Source organism: Helicoverpa zea, chromosome 22 (assembly GCF_022581195.2).
Source record: "Helicoverpa zea isolate HzStark_Cry1AcR chromosome 22, ilHelZeax1.1, whole genome shotgun sequence".
NCBI classification, from domain to species: Eukaryota; Metazoa; Arthropoda; class Insecta; order Lepidoptera; family Noctuidae; genus Helicoverpa; species Helicoverpa zea.
In genome coordinates, this window is record NC_061473.1 from 4,669,835 (window position 1) to 4,690,744 (window position 20,910).

Here is a 20,910-nt window from a genome sequence, read left to right on the forward strand (position 1 = left end):
ATGTGGGGTTGTTCTCAAGAGTTAAGGTGGCCCTGGCACACAATGGGCTCCAGAAGGAACATGGTGGGCTTAGTCAGTAAGTCTGACAGACCCTCCCACTGCTGCCCCAACAAGACGGTTCACTTGATGATAAAAATCTACAAAAAGTCATGCGGGTGAAACCGTAAGAAACTGCTATAGTTCGGCCATTCAGAGAATGCGTTCCTGACACGTCGCGATTGAACTGACGACGTAACTACATTCATTGATTATTGATATAATAATGTTGTTTTAATGCTCCTCAATTGTTAAAACGGTAAACAACCAGCAAAAATATTTTTATCGTAACTGCAACGCCATTGCAAAGTTACGTCGTCAGTTCAATCGCGACGTGTCAGGAACGCATTCTCTGAATGGCCGAACTATAGTATATAAAATTAGCCTTACAAATACACTTGGTTTTCAAAGGCTCGGAAGATGATGATACACTCGGTTTGCAGAAGGCATTTTCCTATATTATATGAATGTACCTGAACAAATGAATGTGTTGCTTTCTCAAAAAACCTGCATCAAGTGACAATATCACGTATAAAAACCGAAAAACCTCTTATCAAAAGTATAAGGTAAAAAGGTAAATAAAACAATAATTAATTCCTTTTATCTGCGTAGATTTGGATTTTGTTTTTTTCCTTAAGCACTGTTGAGGTGCATGTAAGATGCGCACACGCATAATGAATGTTAATAAATAAATGTGTGAATTAGTAGGTGTTGAAGAGTAGTGGTAATGATGCTGACGAAAATAGCTTTTAATTAATAGTTATACAATTGAGACACCGAATTTTTTCTAATATGATATTGATAACATAATATATCTTTAAATATAAATGAATAAAAGGAAAACGTAAGAAATATGCAGAATAAAATATATGGTTCCTACAAAAAGAGTCTGTTAACGTAGAAATAGCTCAGTCAGTAATCTATGGCATAGCTCATTACGACGACTATAATTTACCTTGCACTATTGAAGGTTTTAATTTATAATAAACGGCTGTCTTCTGTAATCGGACAATAATCTTGTTGGTAAAAGTGGACCTAAGTTACCTAAGGAAAAACACTTTTTTTATCAAAGTAAGGCCTAAAATAGAATGTTAATCGCTGATCTATTTCTTTGTATGTATGCTTACTACTATATTAATATGTGCTATCGGTAATTTGCAATCATCCAGTGCTTAACCCGCATTGAGCAAGCGGGGTGATTAATGCTCAATCCTTCTCAGTGTGAGAGGAGGCCGCAGCCCAGCAGTGGGACGATAAAAAGGCTGTAACAGTTAATAGCTTTACACCTCATTTCACAAAGTAAGAAAAAGTTGCTATTCTTTACATTACTCTGCCTACCCCATTAACTGAATAAAGGCGTGATACTCAGTAAACTTAATCAATAAAACATGAGAATCGTAATTGTAACTTACACCTTGCAACTTTTACACCTTACACTGCCAACCAAAATTAAGTACCTACACACAAAAATAATAATACACTTCAAGACAAAAATAATGGGCCACGAACAAAGGTAACAAGTAGGTACCTACTTATTAAAACATTTAATTTAAGTAAACGAGACGATTGTCGTATGATGGCATCGCCGAATTTAAATGTATTTTATTGTCAACTACTTAATATATGCTAACGGAAATAAGTTTGAAGATAAAATGACTTGTTTCTTCCATACGTCGGTAATGGGCGGTGAGGCGGTTTCGCATATATAAACTAAGATGTGGGGGCTATGTAGGCGAGGAGTCCACTGCTGTAATTTAAGTTTTATTGTAGTTTTTTTATTTTTTTGTTAGAATAACTGTGTTGTAGTCTATATCTATCCACATCAATACAATAAAGAGGACACATTTTTTAGAGGAAAGGCTCAAACCACAGAACAAAATAGAAAAATATTTTATAGTTGCAAAACATAGGCTATATTTATCCCCGTAAGGGCAGTAGTTCCCATTGGACGCGGGTGAAACCGTGAGAAAAAAGCTAGTTTGCTATATTTTAGTGAATTTGGTAAAATATAGATAAAATTTATAGATATAATGACAGAATGGAGTACAAAACATTTAAAACTTAAATAAAAAATGATAACGCAATTAAGGAAGAAATAAGTAACCATCCGAATTATGGTAGGTAGATAACTAATATGAGTAAGTATTAGGTGTTTAAAAATAATGATGAAGAAAGTAATGATCGATTAATTTTCTTTGTTCCAAGATATTATTGCAAAAGATTCAGTATCAGCAGCTCTCGAAAACATTACGAATGCGAGATAGCGAAGAGATAAATTGTCCATTCGATTGTTTAATCGATAAATTTATCTAACGATTGCAGATAACGCATACTTTTGTGTAAGTGTCATTAATTACGATTATTATGCAAGATAATGTATTTATTTTGCTCTCCAGTACCTAGATTAGTAATTCTTTTACCTACCACTCATTTTTTTAAATGGGTACCTCATGTTTACGTGAATGCGTGCCACATGTTTTTAATGTGTTATGTAAAATTGCTTTCACCGAATATTACAAATCATTTGCAATATTTGCTGATTCCACATCTATTTTTACAATTCTTATATTTTTATTCATAATACGTTAAACTCTGAAACAGCCAGTTAGTTTCCTAGCCTATGTTGTTTTTTCCTCCCGTCTCGACATGCTCAGACCAGCAGAGCCACTGGCCCGTGAAGACATCGAGGGACACGTATCCTGCCTTCTCCTAATGAAATAAATTACTCACACACCACATCCAAAACACCTTAACAGCCATGGAAGCAGCTCTGCAAAATTCAACTCTGAAGTTGAAGATGTAAGGTTGAGTTTCCATTGGGGGGTGGACAGTCCCTGAGAGGATGAATTTGTAACCTTTTTACTCCAATACATGGGTTGTACGCAGTTCGTGAGAACAGGGAGCAGTTCTATCTGAATAAGTAATGCTCGCAGGTGCGGATTTCAAACAGAATTGTAAAGGTCATACAGCTAAATGGACTATAAAACTGTTTGAATGTTAATTATGATAACTAGAGATAGAAATATTGAAGACAGAGGTTGTTGTTTCTAACTGATCAATTACAGGTTCTAATGGAACATCAAATGGTTAAAGGGAGTGGGTCTTATGGAGAAGAACCGAGAAGAAAAAATAAAATATGGTGGAAATCTCCTCAGTCCTTTGTTAACAAATCTTTGGAATCTTCAGCCGTAGCTTTGATCTCGTCAATTATAATCCTTTTGATACTGAATAAAAAAGCCTACTTAACCAGTAAATTGTTACTGCCTACTGGTACTTGCATGATAAGAATGAAAATGAAGCATTGTATAAAGAAAAAAAAACATTTAACCAAAGAAAATGGGAAATGAGCAACAACCTGCAGTTTATGGTTATTCTTAGCAATAACACGTTTCCTCAGAAAACAAAGAAAATGCTTAGAGTACGTTTATCAGTCGTTTAGCTTTTAAGGAAGTTGTAAATGCAAATGTAGATAATTGCTCACTGCACTCGTAAGAGAATAGATCAATGACTTGGCTGTTCGTACTTAGTAAAACTGTCTGCATGGATAAAACTTAGTAATTTGAAAAATATAGAAGAGTGCTGAATAATTCTAAAAGATATATTGTCTTCAAAAGCCTTCTTTTTTGGCCCAACTGCAGAGGCTTCGTGTAAAGTCTCATGCAGAGAAGGAATGACAGATAAACGACCTTATAAAGGTCAACGGAAGACGCTGGAAGCCGGTCGCCTCCAACAGGTATCTGTGGTGATCTAAGGCGGAGGCCTATGTTCAGCAGTGGACGTCCTATGGCTGAGATGATGATGATGATGATAATAGAAGGAATGAGCGTTAAATCACCACGCTTGCTCAAGATGGGCTATTCTGATTCCAAATAGTTTCGGAAAATAAAAAAAGCGTCGATGATGACTAAGCTAACTTAAGACTGTCTACTCTCAATGCTATTTCAACAATTTCAATTTCTTTCAATTCAATAACTCTCCGAATATAAAACTTTTCTGCGTCAGAAACCGTCTTCTTAAAAGTTATGGAAAATACCTTTTTAGCTTTTGATTCGTTGTTGATTTCCAAATGTAAGATAACTACCAATACGGACTTTACCAACCAGCATTAAGATTCATTTTCCTCTGTATTAATAGCTTTAAAATCATCATCTTCCATCCCAACTCCGTCTCTGGAGTTACGAGATGTTTTAGTCGGTCGAATGCGTTCGATAGCACGGACTTACACAAACCGATCGCATCCGAAGATAAGTCTTACGATACACAAGATGCATCATCTGATACCAATTTATGTGAGATTCATATTGAAATAGTTTTGTAATTAGGTTTATTACTGTACGCGCGTTTTTGCAAAATTTCGTAGGCACATAGGTATCAAGATTGTATCTGATTGATTCTGTAGTATGTGGTTGTTAAATAATAGAAATATTTAAAAAAATATATTTCTGAGGTAGGCTGAAAGACACTTTCTTGAAGTTCTAGCTTCGCGGGAACTACTTTGTGCACTCGGTTAGAATGTAGCCTGTATATAGCTCTTGCTTCATCAGTGAGGCAATTATATTAGTGTTAATCTCTCGATTTTTTTAATTTAATCTAAATCGTTCCAATACATTAATGCGAAAGCGGAACAAAGATTTTATATTATTGATAAATGAATTGTTTTTCAATATCCTGAATAATCATAATGTATAATTTATTATACACACATGGATGATGCAATCCTTCTGATTAAATTCTTCGTCATAAGATATGAAAACCTGGTATTGCCCAAAAATTTCATCATTCACGAAAAAGGTGAACTCACCGTTAATCGCCATCTCTTTGTAATAAACAATAAATATTATAGATGTAATTGCCTACTTTCAATGATCTCACGGTATTTTTATCGCACTTTGACGTAAGTTAATGACAATGCAGTCAAAGGCAAAGTGTCTAAATAGCATCCTATTACTTGTGTCATACATAAAGGCGAAAGTTTCTACGGATCTTTGCCTACAGTACGTACTTTCGTTCGGATGCAAAGATGTTCGTTCCTCTTTTATACAAAAGCAATTGGATGGGTTTTGATGAAAATTAGCAGTAATATAGCTTATATAAAAATAAAATATTGGCTACTTTTTAGCTATCTGACTGAAACAGTTCTCCCTACATATCTATACAGTCATTCTTACAAATTGCTTGATACAAAACTACATAGTACTCAGAACTTTCTCATTCGTAATAAACAAATGGAAAACCTTACAAAAGCTTCTGTAATAGTTCCCTCAATAAGCAGTATTTATTCGCAGTATAATTTGCGAGCTCAAGGCCAGGACTTAATAAGTTTTAGCCTGGGAGCGGCGGGGGAAGATGACGGCGCTTCGCTTGGCTGGGTAAGGGCTCCTAGTCGGCACATCTGCTTGGTACTACGTGGGTCATTTCATGTTGTGTTTATCAAGTGTTTATGTGGTCATAACTGGCTTATATATAAGGAGTATGGCTTTGGGAGTATACATGACATAGGTACATACATGAACCTTTCTCTTAATTTTCATTTGGTGAAATAGGGGGACAATTCGTTCAGTAGTTGTTGAGTCTACCGCGAACAACCAAAACGACAGATCATCAAATCACGTATTCGAACAATAATTTCTAATCGTCAAAATCTATCTCTGTAAGATACAGGGTTCGAATTTAAAACCTTCGGAATGCTAAGTTGTATGAAGTCAAAATCCCGAAACAGTTAAGTAGGTACCGTCAAAACATTCTTCACGTTTCTTCTCTATCTCTCTTCTACATTCCTCTCTATAACTATTTAGGTACTTGTAGCATATTTAATATTAGTGAAGTTGAGGGTGTCTCGAAATAAATCAGTCTGTGTCAAGCTATCTTGTTGTTTTACTACATGGTGACAGCGGTGCGTGAAATAAATTAAATAATCGTGTAATTGGTGGTTAAAAGTTGTTAATATTGATTGTATTTGCTGTATAAACATATTAATCATCGAGTACAATGGAACATGCGCGACCACCAGCGGAATTGAGCCTGGAAGGAGGGCCCGCCAACCGGGCCGACGCATGGCGTAAATGGTTACGTCAATTTCAAGTGTTTTTGAAAGCGTCAGGTGTTCATAAGGAGCCGTCGGATGTTCAAGCCAGTTTATTGATAAATTTGATCGGACCGGAGGGATACGACATCTTTACAACGTTTAAATTTGCAGCGGACGAAGACAAAGACAAACTAGAAAAAATTGTTGAACATCTCGATATATCTTAATCTAAATTATTAAGATGAGAAAACCCGTTTCCTCTCTATAATACCAACTTAATTTTATCATCGTGGGCAAAACCCCTCTTAACATGCGGATACAAACAAAATAATCAATTAAATTATTCTACTAAATATTGTGATCCTTTACTGATTTGAAGAACGATCAATCATTTTTATAACAGGATAGGTATAATATAAACATTGCATCATAAGTTTATCTATATCTATAATAATATATGTATAGAGCGGAATAATTTTTTTGTTTGTTTGTACTCCTAAAGGCTCCGAAATAAATGAACCGATTTGAAAAATTCTTTCACTGTTGGAAACCTACATTATCCCCTAGTAACATAGGCTATATCTTATCCCGATACGGGCAGAAGCTCCCCCAAGACGCGGGTGAAACCGCGGGAAAGCATCTAGTAAGTAATATTTAGATATGAAGTACTCCACTAGGCCAAAACATGATTGTGTTACAAAGAAAATCTCTTTCGCCTGGTACACGCGTGCTGAATTTGTTCGATCATCGCATGCGTAATACTTAATCGAATAATGTTTGTTTGCGTTTAAGCATAAATCTTGTAGATTCTTATAATCTTTAGTGATAAAATCATAGATTTGGACCAACATAATTACCTACCTAATTAGTTTGCGTCATCTTCTCATCGGATTCGCTAATATGCTTCGAATCGTGATTCCGTGAAAGAGGCTAACACTATGGATCCCCACGCAAAAGTAGGTAGGTCTTCGTTGTACCTATAATGTTCGCAGTACTTCCTAAGATAGTTAGTACTAATATTATAAGCTGAGGAGTTGTGTGTTTACCTGTGCACCCTAAACTCAATGATAGCTAACCTACTTATCAAAGAAGGCTTGCTTACTGAAAGCTTACTTCTTATCCCGGCGCGCCTAGAAAATTCCACGGGACGCGAGTTAAACCATTGACAGATGCTCGTCAGTTTATAAAACGATTGAGTATAACCTCCCCACTCAGAGACATTTTAATGATTACTTAAGTCACTCTTTAGTGACGGAATGTCATACAAATCCTTCACTAAGGAATGGCTTAAGTAACCATTAAATGTCTCTTACAGCCAGTTTCTTCATCAAAAGTTAAAGCCAAAGTAAAAGTCAAAGTAATGTCTAAAGTAAAAGTAACGGTCAAATTCAATTTTTCTATTAGTTTTGCTGTCACTTTAGCCTTGAAAAAACGTATTTGACCGTTACTTTTACTTTAGACATTACTTTAACTTTAACTTTTGATGAAGAAACTGGCCGTTAGTGGGGAGGTTAAACTTAACTCCACCAGATATAGGTAAGTACTCTAACTTTAGCAAACCAAACAACAAGAATTTGTAAGTTTAAGCAACCTCTTTTAAAATGGGACAAGATAACCTTACAAGAACAAAGCTCCCAGGGATGACACATAAACAGAACATAACAAATTATAAGAAGCCTGGCAGCCGCAGAGATGAACCGTCACGCTTAGCCGACTCCGAGGGTCAGCCCACAGCTTACGATTATAAAGACAGGTTATACAGAGGCTAATGTCGCCTGTTTTTTTAGTTCGCAGACTTTTGTATATAGTACTAGTGGTTTCTTAATGCTACTCTTGTATATAGCTAAAACGACCGTGGATTTTGAAATGCGAAATGGCTAGGAAGATGTTACTTATGCATGGGAATTCATGGGAAGAAGCTACGCAGAGAAGTTCACGGTAACTCAGGTTGACACCATGCCTCTAGTACCTATGCAAATGGCTCCAGAAGGAACAGAAGTAGGATTTGGGTCTACAAAAGTCTGACACTCCTTTCCGCTACAGAACAGTAGCCAATAGTCACTGATGAAATCACCTCAAAGTGCAGTCAGTAGAAGTAGAGGCTAAAATAGAAATGATTTAGCTAAAAGTTTGAGACAAATTAGGAGGCAGATTATATGAAGCATGTATTCCAAGTATCGATCAATGTAAAGAACGATAGTTTATTTATACGATTTATCATCGTTGACCACCAACAGGCCTATTGGCTTGTTATCATATTTCAATTCCTTACACATAAAATTTAAATTCACATATTCATCGCTAAAGTTCAGTTTTATCTCACGCAATCGTGCGTACATCGTATTTAAATACAAGCTTGCTTCGTAAACGCACCGAAGGGCCGCCATTTTTCCCGCCAACATTATACAGACAGTTAACCCATATTTTAATTAACGTTGTTATATTTTACGGTGTTACTGGACGTAGTAAATGAGGTTTGTTGGTTAGTTTGTGTGTTTACATAAAATGTATTTTATTGTTGTTGTAAGTTTTAGCTCTTTAATTGAACGTGCTTTGTAAATGCATGTTAAGTGCTTAAAGCTAATGATCATTCATTAGATTTTAAACTATTTTCCGACAAAGTCATCATAAACTCTTATTTATATTTAAAGTTATGGAATATTTTGAAAGCTCTCATAACTCAGATGAATATTTAGCTTTCTTTGTTCTCCGGTATATTTTTTAACTCACTGACAGCGAAAAAGGCGGGAAAGGGCGAGCGAAATAATATTTTTGTGTCTACTTTTTTATTCTTACGTTCCGTCACGCGATGGCCGTGCCGGTATAATTTTTTTGTTATTAAGTATTTCGTGAAATTGTGAATTTATTTCGTTATCTCTCGCTTTGTTGACGATTAATTTTGTTTTTGTATGGCACATATTCATACTTCTTTGAAAGGAAAAATATTTGAATTAAGTAGGGCGTAGGGCATAGGTACACAGTCGTTGTCTTAAAATGTGTGAGAATTCAGAGAAACGAAATTGCGTAGGTACCACATTTACGTAATTATTTGTGGGTGTGTATTAGCAATAAATGTTACTCATTTATTTAGGCAAGTAAGTTGTATGTATGTTGTGTACAATTTTCACTTATAATACCACAAGAGCTTCAAAATTATCGGGTATTTTCCGATAGGTTCGTTGCAAACAAATGAAGGAGTCAAGTTTTTCAGGTTAAAAAATAACGAGCGCGAAGCGCGAGTGATTTTTCCTGAAAAACTTGACGACTTTATTTGTTTGCAGGGAACCTTGAGGGAAATGCCAGATAATAGGCATGATGACAGTAATCAAAAATCATTAAAATAATATATTTATTAAATTAAACTTGAAGCTTGGAATATAAAACGCGCATTGTTTTCTTTATTAATAATGTGATTAATATGTATTTTTATAAAATAAAATTACGAAATAAGGCAATCCGCCATGATATCTTGAACACCAATCAGAGCTCGTGACGTCATTTCTCAAAACAACTCGCGCGAAAGCGCGCGAACGTCACATTTCGTTATTGTGAACTTCCACTGCGATCTTTGTTTTTAATTAATTAATTGTTTATAACACGAGTTATGGAGCCCGGATTTATCAAGGCAAACAGCGCTAATTTGCCTAGAATTGATATCATAATGCTGGGAAAGTTTTTGGCATCAAATAAAGATTTTTGTTCAGCTGAATTTAGAAATGTTAAAACTTCCATGTAAGTATACTAGTTTAATTAAAAAACAATGAGAGATGAAACCTAACCTCGAAATAGTTATTTACATTATAAACTATGCTAGAATCTAGAGAACTACGTAATAACTTACATCAAAGTGATCTTCACAAAAATAAAGTTGTACCCTGGGCAATATTGCTTTTGAATCTCGCCTTGCAAGTTTAAGCCACTTGTTTCGTATTTTTGTAGGTATTGTGAGGAACGTACACAAATAACTTATCAGGAGTTGTTTTGGATGTGTTCTTACTTGGTCCCCCAGTGACCCCACAACACCTATGCCCTTTCGAATTCATATTTAATAACACAAAAAACTTAATTATTGCACGAGCGTTGCTTACTTGCGTCTTGTAATTTCAGTCGTGACGTCACAAGTGACACCATGACACTGACAAGCGTTTTCGCGCCGGATTCAAAGTGGACAGAGAAAAATGCAATTATTTGCTAAAAAATCTTCGCATTTTCTTAAAATTAATAATTTTTCATATAAAATAGACGTATACCTACATCATACAAAGGAATTTAAAAATTTGTCATCATGCCTATTATGAAGCTCGTGTGGTATTCGGGAGATTATTTTTCCGTCCCAAATGTCGGCCACAACCTGTCAGTTTGACGTAGCAACGACCAGAGAAAATATTCAAAAAATTTTCAGTATAATACCATGTAGGTTGTACCACGTGACGTCGAATGGTGCAATTCTATTGGTCGATATTTGGGTCGGAAAAATAATCGTAGAAAATTAATCCTAAACCGCAATGATAATCATTTGGTTGGGATTTATAGTAGGTGTACATAGTAAAGTGGTTAATTATTATTTATTAATTAGTGGGAAAGTGTTATCATTGAAAGCAGGTAAAGTAGTACTGTACTTTAGTAAAGTAAAATCACGGTGAAAAGACTTTGGTTACGGACACACGTTGAATATTTTTCAGTGTCACCTTTTCCTCACCATAGCCAATCCATATTATTCTCAACTGACGGTAGCCAAAACAGAAAAAAATAAAAATAAATGGAAAACAAACAAGATCAACGTCCGTCCATTGGTGGACGCAACGTTGCCGTTCTGGCATCCCGCCGAGATGCGCAGCACCTGTCCCTCTCACACTCACCACTTACCATATTCCTATCTCTTTCCTCAAATGTCCGCAGGATCGTCTCGCTTGAAGACGCAACAGAGATATTTTATCCGAAAGCTTTTGAATTTCGAACGCTTCGAACGTTGTTCGTGTTTATTTTGAATTAAGAACCAATGGCGGCCGAGCGAGATTCTTTTATTGTCTTTTCTTTTGTTTGAAAGTAATTACGTAGTGGAAATTAGTATTGTATTGGTTTATGTGGTATGTAGAGAAGATCGAATTGGAGACTTTCAAGCTTTGTAAACAAAAATCTGCACTAAGAAAGCTTACATATTTAGATTGGATCTTGGGTATCACAAATATGATTAAAAAGCTTAGCTAGCTTTTCAGTATAGAAAGCTTTCTAGACAGACTCTAGTAAACTTACCTACTGAAGATTTCCAAAAGCCCAATATGTACCCTGGAATTCACTATATTGCGGAAACTCTGGGGAATAATGTCAAAAAAAGTCACGGAGAAAAAAAAACAAATGTTCCTTGACCACAGACATAAAAATATACTAACCAAACTATGATGACATAATGATCTAAATTCTACAATCGTTGATCGGAATGGTACAGAGATCAGATCGGGGCAGGTCGAGGAGTTCACGTTCAAGGCCACGCATTGTTCCTTTGTTACTAACGATGCGTTCAGATGAGAGCGGAAGAGCAAAAAGTTTTTGGGAGGAGTTTATATGATACGTTGGTATAATTTGTTAAGGTAAACAGTAGTTACATATCAGTCAGAAACGTAGAAATCCAAAAAGCTGGAACTATTATTCTTTTTCTTTATTTAGTACTCAAACATGAAATTCAAAACGGTCATTCAAAACTATTCATAAATTGTCCAGCCAATAGGAAAACTTTTAAGCTTTCGCGATATTTCTTTAGATTTCCGATCCGATGCTCTCATAGATATAAAATATTAACTTGCTAGGTTGCTCTTCAAGGACATAGCGAAAAGGCTTGTCGACGCTTTACGTAACCAGAGGGCTGGCTTATTCCTTTAACAATAAATTATCATTACCATAGTAAGTAAGTATTATGCATAGTAAAAATGCGATGAATTTGCTTAAATAATGTAAGATCTGACAATACAAGTAACGCTTTCTTAATGCAAATAGTGAACTTTAACCGAGCAGGGACAGTAAAGTAAGCTGTCACGCTAGCCGACACCTAACGATGCTATCGAAGAGTTTTGCTAGTCGATAAGTTTTAATTTCAATGGTATGGAGAAACAATGTGTTTTACTTGGACAGTAAGAATTTTGTAGGGACAAGTAAGTTTTGTAGAGTCGGACCTGAAATACTGTTCATTCTCATCAAGTGCTTCGCGATAATTGCTCCAAATTCCGGTAAGGGCTCTCTCATACTGCTGACGGCTGATAGTTGGTCTGATGGTAAATCTAATCAAAGTTCTAAGTCAATTTAATACTACTTGATTACTGCATTTTGTGCATCACCATTTACCTCCTTGCTGATTTCCGAGTACGATCGAAATGTGATATTGATATTTTCTCAGTATGAAGTTAGCTTATTATCCCACAAAGACTACACATAACACCTGGTACAGCAATAACACTTGCAATCTCACTTGCTCTTAGCCCTCAAAGAACACAAAACAGTGTCCAACTACAGCAATTCTATAAGCAATTAAAAAATAACCGTAGCCTTTCTTCAATAACATGAGGGTCTGGACCTCTGCCTATAAATCGCCCGCGTCAAGTAACGGTCGGTTCTTCACAACTGTCTCTTGAGAAAGGGATGGTCGGTAGTCGCGTGCGCAATGAACTGAGACAGGCGTTTAGAATGTATAGAGGCGTCATTATATATCCTGGTTTTAGCTACTTAGAAATTCGTCTTCGTTCGATATTAAATTAGTGGAATATGTAACTTGACAAAACAATTTGTAATTTAAGGATGGTGGACGTGTACCGAGCGCGTGTGAGTGAGATCGAGCTCAAAGAGCACGGAAGAGGTTTACATACAGGTCACGATTTAAAGGACATGTTGACGAAAACTAATGAATGAATTTCAACAACTAGGAAGACTGGGTTACTACGATAACGCCAAAATTTATTAAAAGCAATTATATACTTGTGTATGGACCTTTTCTAATTATCTTACTTTTCCAGGTAAAAAATTGGATCCCTAACTGTCTACAGGTTCGTAGTTCTACACGACAGGTGCGTACAAGCGTCACCTTTGAGAAAAAATGGCGGCCGCGGGGGAGAGCCCTCACGTGTCACGATATAGTTTTTATAAAGAAATTAATGTTATTCACTCTTATAGTGGTTGTACACTCACTTTTATGGAGAATTCAAATTATAATTATTTGTTTTTGATTATTGGAGCGATATCCAGGCTTTAGTTAGCGTAAATTAATAAAGAACAAGGTACTCAGGAAGAGTACCCATTTAGTTTTTAAAGACAGTTATTATTATGGTAAGCGGCAGTTCATTTAAGAGCTACGACAAATACTTAATAGATTTTGTTTCAGACACAGCAATGAGATAGTCAGACGATGTGACAAAGGCCGGTAGTTAAGTGGGCCCAGGCAGCAGCTCACCATAGCCGTTTAGTTTTTTACCATCTGACCACATCAAAGTTATTTAATATCTCGTACAAATAACAGTTTTTAACACATCGCATAAGTGTCCAAGAACCTTTAAAAGACGGCTATCTTCTGCCCAGAATATTAATATGTAATTTCGTAACCAGGCGGTTATTTTTACTATTTTGTCGTGAGTCGTGACCGGCGCGTGCACCTACTAAGTACCTACAGGATTTCACTTCTACACCTGGCGAGAAAGGATAATTTTACTGAATTATTACTCTCGTAAAATGACACAGACTTTATTTATTATAATAACTTTGGAATTCTTTGTAGAGAATTTAAGTCTATTTTGTTTTGCGATAGAAAGGTGTTCGGAAAGTAATGGTAGAAGGAGTTATATCGCAATTAATTTTAAATAAAATGTCAAGGGTGACCTTTGGAACTAATTGGAAAGTTGTATCAGAAGCGAATGTATCTTGTAGATAAATTCTGAAATAAATGTTGGAGACATTGGTTAAAGGACAGGAATAGTTGAGCACACCTTGTAGCGAAGAGAGTCTTGGACAAATATTAATTTGTTAGGCCTTAAAGACAGCACATTTATCAGAAAAAGCAATTATGTCTGCCTTAAGAGACTAGACTACCACGTGCATCATGAAACAGAAGTCAGAACAATAACATTAATCAAGTAGCAATACTGTGTAGGAACTTGGAGGGGAATATTTGTTTGAAATATAGAACAATTCCTTTGCTTCTACAGACAATAAAAATAAAAAGATTCATATATACCTACCTCCTATTAAAGGATTAATTATAGACGATAACTCTCTCAAGAATCATTCGTCTTTCATTTCCATTCTTTTATAATCATAAGGCTCTTAGCCTACTCATTATGCCAGCATATAAAGCACAGTTTTTTTAGAACAACCGACCATTGTATATAAGTTTTATATACTTCAGCTCTAAACTATATACTCCACAAACAATGTATGTGTCTTCTCTTATATACTTACATATTATAAACATCAAATGAAAATATTATTAGACGGCCGATCTTTTGTCGTTTGTTTTGAAATCGGCACGAGTCATCGCAATAACAGTAATGAGTATATTGTTTTATTATATACATGATCAGTCATAATAGTCTCGGTTATTTGAAAAACTTCGGCCTTATTATATGGTTCTATATGAGAATGTTTTGTTTTAATTGATTGACATCTTTCTGTTCTGTAGTCTGTGCAAATAGGTGGTTTAAACAGCGCCTAAATTACAATACACTTGACAGTTTAGATCGCCAGGAACCAGCCATCATATTTATATTGCTTAAAAGATATCGCCAAAATGTAGTATTATAATTGAGAAAATCTATGTTCTGTTAATAGAACCTGTACTGTATCCTAAAATACTCATGTTTTGAGGTTAAGAGGCTTTACCTCTTGAGCAAAAACATATCTTATGTCTACAACCAAGCTAAAAATCATCTCATCTCCCGAGCCTTTTTCCCAACTATGTTGGGGTCAGCTTCCAGTCTAACTGGATGCAGCTAAGTACCAGTATTTTACCAAGTATTCTTTTTTTACAACCATGCTAAAAATAATGTTCAGAATAGTAGATTTCAGCAATCAGTACAGGAGATTTGTGCGTTCTGAGATGAAAAAGACTCTATCGCAATGGAGATTTCAGTCTCGAATGGTAGACGCTTATCCTGATACATTTGAAAACGGTTACAACGACAGATGTAACCTTTTTCCCTTAATTTGCCCTAGAAAAGCTGCAAGAAACACCTTTTTCGCGTTACCCTCATTTGCGCACATTTTACATACCTACCCACATTAGGGCCAAGATAGTCACCCACGGCGTAAACTCACCGCGCCACTTCCGGTGCCGGGGAGGGGATAAAAACCTCATTTCCGGTGAGAACCCTTCCTTTAGGGGACGGTCGGTACAATCAGTGGGTTGCTATGGTGATCATGTATGCGAGGTCTTTGAGAATGGTCGAAAGAGCCGAGAGGAAATGTGTAAGAATACATTAATTGAGTTAAAAGGCAAATACTTAGGTATAAAAGGTAAAGTATTATAAAGATGGAGGAAAATTACTTTTCCATTTATATAACAATCTCGAGTTTCTGAGTAGACTAGTAATTTTACTTCAATTCAAAATGTCACTAACTAAGTATACGAATTAGATTATTGAGACGGATGGGTGATATTTAAGTATATGTCATTGGCTTCCGCCCGCAGTTTCATCCGCGTCGTCTGTACTATTTCCCGCATATGGCTAAAAAGTAGCCTAAATGTTATTCTGATAATTATAAAAGCTATGTTACTGCTAAATTTCATCATCACCCATCTAGTACCTATGTAGTTTTAGCGTGAAACAGTAAAAAACATGACTGACTCAGAAACGCACATACATCCTTGGAAGCATGTATAATATTATAAGAATAGTTTCCCAAACATGCTTACATGTTTTGCATGTTTGTTTTGTGTGTATAAAATAATTTGCCTCTCATTATATTACGACTGAATACCGAACATACTGAAATTTTGTAACACCTTATGAACCTACTGATCTCATCTGCAATATGTGTGTATAATTACTTTGATATTGAACAAATACCTGCCAAAAGCTATCCCTAAAGTCAAAACAAAATCAGAAATTCAACTAAAGCTAATTACCATCTGATGGGGTGTACATACGATTCGCTATGGACCGAGGGGAGTTACACAATAGACAGACATGTGTGCCCCTAATGTAATCTGTAATCATACAGGTGATAGTCTGTTTTATATATTGATTATTTGATTTTGTTGTATTGGGTGGTAAAAAACATTACCATGTTTTTTTTTTGCCAGAAAAATAAAGGAGAATAGATTAAATTTTGCATTTTCCTGTTGGTTTTTGGCATAAAAGAGAATTAAAAGTTAGAGTTGCTTTAGGGAGTACTTTTTGCATTTTTTTCTGTTGTTTGTGCTATCTTTAGCATAAGAAATAGGTAATTATTTCTGAGGTAGTTATTAGTAGAGACTCATTAAAAATTGTCTGTGGATTACTACTGAAGACGCAATTTGAATTTGTCTGATAAAGGGATAGAAAAGTTTTTGAGCATTTCTTGCCCAATAGTTGTTGTAGGTACACCCACCCACATAATCAAGACAATCTAGAAGATATCTTAGCAAATTAGCAAATACATATTTCTTAGAATCATTATAACTAGCTAAGTAACTTCAGAACACATTAAAACAAAACATAAAACAGCAATTTCAGACGAACACCATCAGCATAAAGGCACCCGCAATAATCTAGAACTTACCTATATACCGGTCTTCTGAGAACCGCGCCGGTTGCCATGGCAACGCGCCGCATCAACACTTGGCCTGTACTCACGCACGAACACTAGCAGCCGTGTGAATGTGCAGGTGACCTCGTAAAGTGAGGGACACACTGGTTATCAGAGAATGGTATCTGAGGGACAGTGAAGACTGAAAGACATGGAGGTACGTATATGGAGATCGACAAGGGTGCTGAAGTTGATGGTGTAATTCATATCTGTCTGACTATTATTTGGAGTGTTATCTATATTTTTTTAGGTATTTTTAAGTTGGCATAGAATAAACTCACTGTATGCTCAAAACACTGACGTTTTGAACTTATATTTGCACCATAACTCTCAGAATAACATTGGTTGAAGATTACTTACATAGATTCTTCAATTCTTATTTATTTGGAACTAGCTTCTGTCAGCGGTTTCACCCGCATCCCGTAAGAACCACGGCACTAACCCGGATAAAAAGTAGCCTATAGCCTTCCTCGATAAATGGGCTATCTAACACTGAAAGAATTTTTCAAATCGGTCCAGTAGTTCTTGAGATTAGCGCGTTCAAACAAACTCTTCAGCTTTATAATATTAATATAGATTCAGGATACATTTAACTTGTTGTATTGATTTTAATACAAATATGAAGATCTTAAAAAAAGCTTACTATTATATAATACATGCTTAGAGCGATGAGTAATAAATACCCCCAGATTGGGTCGTGGCCAGTGTCCAGCAGTGAACGGTTTTCGAATGAGACTACGACTTGAAGAAAGTTCAACTAAGTCTGTTATTTCTTCCTAAAAAGTACTGAATTTTCTCGAACAAAACCCCCATTGTATCCCCAATCTAACTCATCACAATTTGCTAGTGTGCGTGTTTGAGGCGTTTATCTGACGACGACACGGTGTCATACTCGTGCCGTCATACAAGCATAGCTACACATACATTAGGACGAACTGTATCATACGGAGTATTCTAGAGCAAAGAAATGTGGGACACGTGGGGAATGATGTTCATCAGTCTGTGTATAAAAGACTGGCAAGATGGCAAACTTGAAACTAACATTGAGTCTAGGTATATAATATATACTCGTAGTTCTAAGCATATGAGGTGAGATGATAGGCACGATATGACTACTAAAGAATTAAATCGACACTCCAATGAAATTTTATAAGGGCTCTACTTGCAATTAGTTCATCACCTTAAAATGTGTTCCTCTCACATGCCTATCCTGTAAGATATAGTTTTCATAATTAAGTTCTGTCTGTGAGGAGTGGTGAGGCGTATCTACCTATGTATCTACCTTTATTCTCATTGTTACATACTATTGTCATTACCATATACCTACCTACACATACCAACACTCAAATCAAATGCGCCACAGATATGGAAAATGTACGAGACTATGGTACAAGTATCTAATCACTATCTCAACGAGTGTTCAACAAACAAGTAAGTATCTGGATTTTTCTTAATTTTATTATCCTACGTAGAGATATTATTTCTTTTATTCTGATCGACCTTGGTGATAGTAAATAAGGTAGCTTTAGATAGGGATGCCTCGAGGTGTTTGTGCTATCGATCTTGTAAACACTAATGAGGGTCTCGCTCGCTAAGTAGTTTTAAGTGTTTTCTTTGGACAGTTTCGGAAAATATGGATGTATAAGCATTTATGTTTAAGGTTCGTGTGCTATGGGTAGACCTTGTAAAACTAATAATAATGATCAAAGTTTTGAGAAGGACTGCGAACGTGGGGTAGAAATTGGAATTTAATAGAGTGCACTAACAAACACGATTTAGTTTTCGTCATAACCAGGTGCAATCTTTCTTGAAAATTTACGGCATCAAACTCAGTTCAGATAAATCCCAAACTACCGCTAGAAAATTCTTGGATAAATCTATCTATTATTTATAAGCAGACATTACTTACGACACAAATCTTAGGGGAAATATGCGCCTTCAATTAAAAGCAAACTCCTATAAACCTTCATGATTTTATTGCAATATTTTTCAGTCTTCATACTATTAGTTTCCATTTCTTGTAAAGCACAGCTTCATCCGGTTAGACTGTAAGCCGATCTCAACATAGTTGGGAAAAAGGTTCCGAGTATGATGATGAGGATGGACTATTAGTTTCCATGGCGTGGTGACAGGATGGTTCTTTCAAGCGGTTGAGGCAGAGGTGCCTGGACAGTCAGCACTCCATCTCGAGAGAGGGAAGACACCACCCGTTCAGGGTCTGTTCCTAGAGGCAGCTTGAACTCCCTATTATACTCGCGGTAGACGGTCTTCTCATTGGTCTTCTCTTCATGGTTAGCTGAGATGATTAGTAGGTCGTTTAAGATTTTCACTTTGACCTGTAAGAAGAAGTCAATATTTCAGTGGGATAAGCAATAATACAAATTGAGTTACTGCTACTTATGTCAATGACCGTTTTTCCGTCGTGGTGACTTAGTGGTTAAAGCATCAGCCTATCAAGTACGAGCGTGCTCGTTCGATTCCTAGTCAGGTAAGGGATAAGAAACTTAATCCTGACTCGCTGATTTTTTTAAGTATGACGTACTTCATCAGTGGCTTGAAAACCTGACTGATCCCCGTCTCAAGAGTATATAAGAGTCTGGATCTCATAATTTCTCAATTTCCAATACTTCTATTTACCATCAAATACTCAAATTGGCAGACTCAGAAGTAGTGGTAAAACGCTAAAACACATAGGTACTTAATAAATAAATAGTAGGACTTTAATAAATCTAAAATTTGGGCTCCTTGGAATATTTTTAAGAATCCTGTACCTCAGTAGGATCAAACTGGCTAACATCGAACTGCAGCTTCAAGCTCTTGTCTTCTCCCTCTCCCTGAACTAAAGGGGAGTTGGTGAGGTGGTCCCAATGGCTCAGGTTCTCCTGACGCGTCATCAGCCCAGTCTGGACGTTGGAAGACTGGCCGTAGTACTGATCCAGGTCTAAGCTGGAAGGTGAAATCAGAAAACTTTATGTTATTTCGATGTAGGCTTAAGTTATGTTACTGCCAAGTTTCATTAAAAACACACACGCACACACACTTTTGCCTTTATACTATACTAATATTATAAAGAGGAAAACTTTGTTTGTTTGGTTGTAATGGATAAACTCAAATACTACTGGACCGATTTTAAATATTCTTTCACCATTAGAAAGCTATATTATCTGCGAGTAACATAGGCTATATTTTATCCCGGTGCGGGCAGTAGCTCCCAAGGGACGCTGGTGAAGCCGCGGGAAAACGGCTAGTTTTAGTATATAGTAGGATCTTTCTTGGCAGGTAACCCTTTTGCAACCTTTTCAGTCTACTCCTGGAAGAAAAAACAACACCAGAGTCACGTTGCCAAGTCCCCCTTATTAACCAGTTTCAACTGGTGCCATAGGTTTTACCTGAACTTTTTCATTTGCTGGTCAATCCGATGCATCTCTTGAGCGAATTTCTCTTTCATAAAAGAATAAGAATTGTCGAAGATGGATAAGTCTGTGATTTGTACCGGAATATTTTGTTTTTTCTGTAAAGCATGTTCGTGTATTTTAGCAGTTTTGCCAGCAGGTTTAGAAGACATTTTTATCGTTTATTTAGCGGAAAATTTTGCTTCAAGCCTAAAGTTTTGAGTGTCAATTTGATTTGTTGTCGTGTGTGACGTTTAATCGGTCAAATGATTTTTTCTTCCCTATTTTTGATAGGAACTACTTCTGTGATGACCTCTTTTCAATTAAAATAGAGTGTTCATAACTACCGTACTTCAATTTAAGACATGGAAAAACGACTTTACAAGCTTATACGATACACTTGTAATAACATTCACAATAACCCTCTTTTTATATCATCTAAAAACATTAATCCAAATAAGATGAAAATAATATCCCATAAATAAAATGGCATTATATAATAAAGAACCAATTAACCTTTCGCCATCTCTAAATGTTAGTGTTGCCAGATAACCAAACGTTCCCCCTGAGATGTGGTATTTAAGCTACGTTAGGGGGCAGACAGATTGACAATCACCCTGGTACCATGGTAACGGAACTCTAAACACGGGCCTATTAATCTCGAACTGAGGGCGTGTCGAATTTGTGGGGTGA

At 36.1% G+C, this 20,910-nt stretch overlaps 1 protein-coding gene across 1 annotated transcript; it reads right to left on the reverse strand.

Moving 5' to 3' along the window:
- Positions 1–18,861: 18,861 nt before the first annotated feature.
- On the reverse strand, positions 18,862–20,390 carry LOC124641505 (protein lethal(2)essential for life-like). The gene is made up of 3 exons (XM_047179595.1): positions 20,215–20,390; positions 19,597–19,771; positions 18,862–19,161 (listed from the first exon to the last, which is right to left on the reverse strand). The coding sequence occupies exons 1-3, from the start codon at positions 20,388–20,390 to the stop codon at positions 18,934–18,936; spliced, it is 579 nt and encodes a 192-aa protein (XP_047035551.1). The 3' UTR covers positions 18,862–18,933.
- Between the last annotated feature and the right edge of the window lie 520 nt (positions 20,391–20,910).